The 3,721-nt window shown below is 35.9% G+C and overlaps 1 protein-coding gene across 1 annotated transcript; it reads right to left on the reverse strand.

Moving 5' to 3' along the window:
• Positions 1-1,021: 1,021 nt before the first annotated feature.
• LOC131147259 (embryonic protein DC-8-like) lies at positions 1,022-2,212 on the reverse strand. Its single transcript, XM_058097039.1, has 3 exons — positions 1,867-2,212; positions 1,625-1,737; positions 1,022-1,531 (listed from the first exon to the last, which is right to left on the reverse strand). Exons 1-3 carry the CDS (start codon positions 2,052-2,054, stop codon positions 1,227-1,229), a joined length of 606 nt encoding a protein of 201 aa, XP_057953022.1. The 5' UTR covers positions 2,055-2,212; the 3' UTR covers positions 1,022-1,226.
• Between the last annotated feature and the right edge of the window lie 1,509 nt (positions 2,213-3,721).

The following is a 3,721-nucleotide window of genomic DNA, read 5'->3' on the forward strand; positions in this document are numbered from 1 at the left end:
AAGTTGCAAGTGATGATAAGATCATTGAAAATTTTACTTACAGATTTGTCCCATGAAGGATAGATCCTTATATACATAAAATTAGGACCAAGACTAGCTTAAACTTTTAGATCTAATTAACACTCACCCCATGTTCATCGATCCCCAATTTTCTTAATGAAGATTTTAAGAATCCCAAATCCGAGAAAATGTTTTGCATACCTCTTCCAAATAAAAAAATATTTAAATAAAAATAGGAATAAATTTAAAAAATATTTCAATATATTACAATTATCATGTACAATAAAATTACTATTGTAAAGTAAATTTTAATAATATAATAATCATTTTAATTTATATTATTTTAATTATATTTTTCTACTCATTTTTTATTTAAAAATAATGTAAATATTTTAATTTAATTTAACTCTAGATATTATCTAAATATGTGATTGATATTAAGTTTTTAATTGCAGTTATAAAATGTTCTTTTATTAAATTTAAAAAAGTTTGAAAATTTTAAAATTGTTCATGTCTTGTCGAACTTGCCCTTCTGTCAAAAATCTCCACACAAAAAATAAAAATAAAAATCAAACGCTGCCTGCCTCTTCATTCAAAATTTAAAACCACTGCCAAAAAATAAAATAAAATGTCGTATATTTTTAGGAGAGAGTGTAAATATAAAATTATATTAAATTTTATATAAATTTATCTAAATTTAAATTTAAAATCTGAAATCTATATTTCCAAATATAATATATATAAATTCATCTAAATTTAAATTTAAATATGAAATCTATATTTCTAAACAAAATGTTAATTCTCTTGAATATAAATAAAAACTCTTTACTTTGAATACTATTTAACAATTTTAAAATATAAGCTTAAAATACCTATAAATTTTACAAATAATTTAACACAATTTTATGCCATATATATATATATATATATATATATATATATATATATATTTCCCAACATGTACACCAAAAAGCATCCATATACATTGACAAACTCAAGCATGCACATAAGACATCGTATGTGGAGAAGACTTGATCATCTGTATTTTGAATTAATAAATCAAACTAATACATAATTATATTAAAGCAAACACAAGTACATATATAATATGATGACTAATTAATTGACACATCACTGATCCACAATGCCTTACTAAAAAGACAGGATGCCAAATTATTACGTGAATTATTATTACTAACCTAGCCAGCCATGTTATAACTTATTAGTTACAGCTCGGCGGCGTTCTTCCTCATCTTATCTCCCATGTCACCCGCCGTCTGCGAAGCCTTCTCCTTGGCAGCCTCATACTTGGTCTTCGCCTCCTCGCTCGCCCCCTCCGTCGCCGCCTTGTACTTCTGCTTCGTCTCCTCCATGGCTGACGCCGCCATCTCCATCCCGTAATTCACTGTCCCCGCCACCTTCTCTTTCGCTTTCTCCGCCTTCTCCGACGCGACGTTCTTCGCCTTCTCTGCCTTCTGCGATGCCATATTCGCCGCTTCGCTGGCCTTTTGGGATGCATACTTCGATGTTTCTGTCAAAACCCAAGGGAGAAATAAATTCGGTAATTAAATAAACACCCAGTGGAAAACGAATTAAAGAGAGAAGAAATTTACAGAAAATTTACCAGATGCGGCAGAGGTGATGGTGTCTGTGGCTTTTGAGGCAGCATCGCCGGCGGCATCCATCATATTCTGGGCCGCGTCTTTTGTGTTCTGCCCATTCATTCCGGCGTCCGCCCTGCATATATATTAATATTACGTAAATCAACGTCGCCATTAATGATAATAACGATAAATACTGCGTAAATATTAATTAAAGGGGCCCGGGGGGGGGGGGGGGGGGGGGAGGGGGGGATCGGAACGGGACCAGGAATGGGAGTGTGTTGCGTCGTCTGCCATCCTTTTCACGTTGTCTGCGGCCATATTGGCTCCGGCCTTTGCATTTTCCATGTAATTGTTGGCATTCCCGTAGTGACATGCAACCGGAGAACTGCACATCTGCAGTATCGCAGCGGCCGCCACCACCCATAAAACCACCATTAATGTCCTTCCCATATCTCTCTCTCTCTCTCTCTCTCTCTCTCTCTCTCTCTCTCTGTGCAACGAGGGAATGGAAATGCCAATCTCTCTCTCGATGAATTCAACAAGGTGTGATCGTAAAAACCGCTTTAAAATTGCAGGGGGTGATGGAGAGGATAAAATATCGGGGCAGGAGAGGGAACGGTGGTGACGCGTGGCGCCAAGACAGTTTACGTGGCGATTTCTCCGGATGCCGACCGACGCCAAGGTACTCCCACGTGTGACGCTTAAGACGGTGTTCCGCAGCATCTTACGTGATATTACGCAGCCTCGGCAAGTGACACGTTTTGCTCTCAGTCCGAGGTGTCTAAGCAATTCAATATTTTTACAATAAACGATTATTTTTAAGTGTTCTTTTTTAACTAATCTTACCAAACATAATTTTATTTAATTGGATGTCGTGTTTAATCATTTTTGAGTGATAATTATAATAAAATAAATTAATGAAATAATATTTTTTTTAAAAAAAATAATAAATGTATATAAGAAAATCTTATTTTAAGATAAGTTTGAGTGATTCTATGATATCTTTGAAATATTTATGAATAATTATAAGGGTATTTTTAGAATGTTAATGTGTAATTATAGAAATATCTTAAAAATATTAAAAATTATACTAAAAGTGATGGGGATCAACATTCCCCTCAAGTATCTTTCACAGATATTGTGACATGTGGACGATTACCTGAAATCAATCATTCAGCGTGAACTTTGTTTGCAGGTACTTTCAAGGTCAAGTCCAAATGATCATTTAATGGACTTTTACATTGGATGTGCTTGAAAAAAGAAATAAATGACTTAAATTTTGGAGTACGGAATTGAAGACCACTTCAAGATCCATGAAATACACCCCTTCCCCCCTCTAAATTCGGTCACTACTTGGGGAGACTCACAATTGAAGCTTCTCTTGAAAGCTATAACTTGGAAAGAGGATGACAACTTGCAAATCAAAGATTTTTAGCCTTTCGAGAAGTATTTATTTCATTTTAAGTTCTATTGACGGTGACCTCATGACAAAATCCATGATAATGTGCACCCATCATGCTTTAGCTGCGCCACTCTAGTAGGGGTGAGCATAATTCGGGGAAACCCGAATTAACCGATTTAAGTGACCAAAATTTGTCGATTCGGTTCGAGTAAAAAAATCGGTTTGGTCGGTTCGGTTGGGGTTTATCTAATTTCGGTTAATTATTTTTCAGTTCGGTGAATAGGAAATATAAATTCAGTTAACCGATTAACCAGTTTAATAATTACTTAAATTTCAAGCATAAATTAACTAGGGTTCTGTTTAGTGGTCCACTCCGCACTCCGCAACCGCTGTCCTCAACTCCTCTCCACTCTCGAGTCTCGACTTCTCCTTCGGTCCTTCACTCCTTCTCGAGTTATCGGCTTCTCCATCTCCACTTCTTAGTTTAGGTGATCAGCAATTCTCTAGCAATCCAGTTCTCCTCTTCAGTTCGGCTCGCCTAAGGTCCCCATTCCCTTCGACTTGCCTGGGTCCTAGGGCTGCTGCTGCTGCTACTTTTGTAACAAGAACTCTCGGGGAAATATTGTGAATCAAGGAGGACAATTATTTGCAATGGATGCTGCTGCTGTAACAAGAACTCTTGGGGGTATATTATGAATCATTGAGGACAATTATT

Source organism: Malania oleifera, chromosome 1 (genome assembly GCF_029873635.1).
Source record: "Malania oleifera isolate guangnan ecotype guangnan chromosome 1, ASM2987363v1, whole genome shotgun sequence".
Classification (NCBI taxonomy): Eukaryota; Viridiplantae; Streptophyta; class Magnoliopsida; order Santalales; family Ximeniaceae; genus Malania; species Malania oleifera.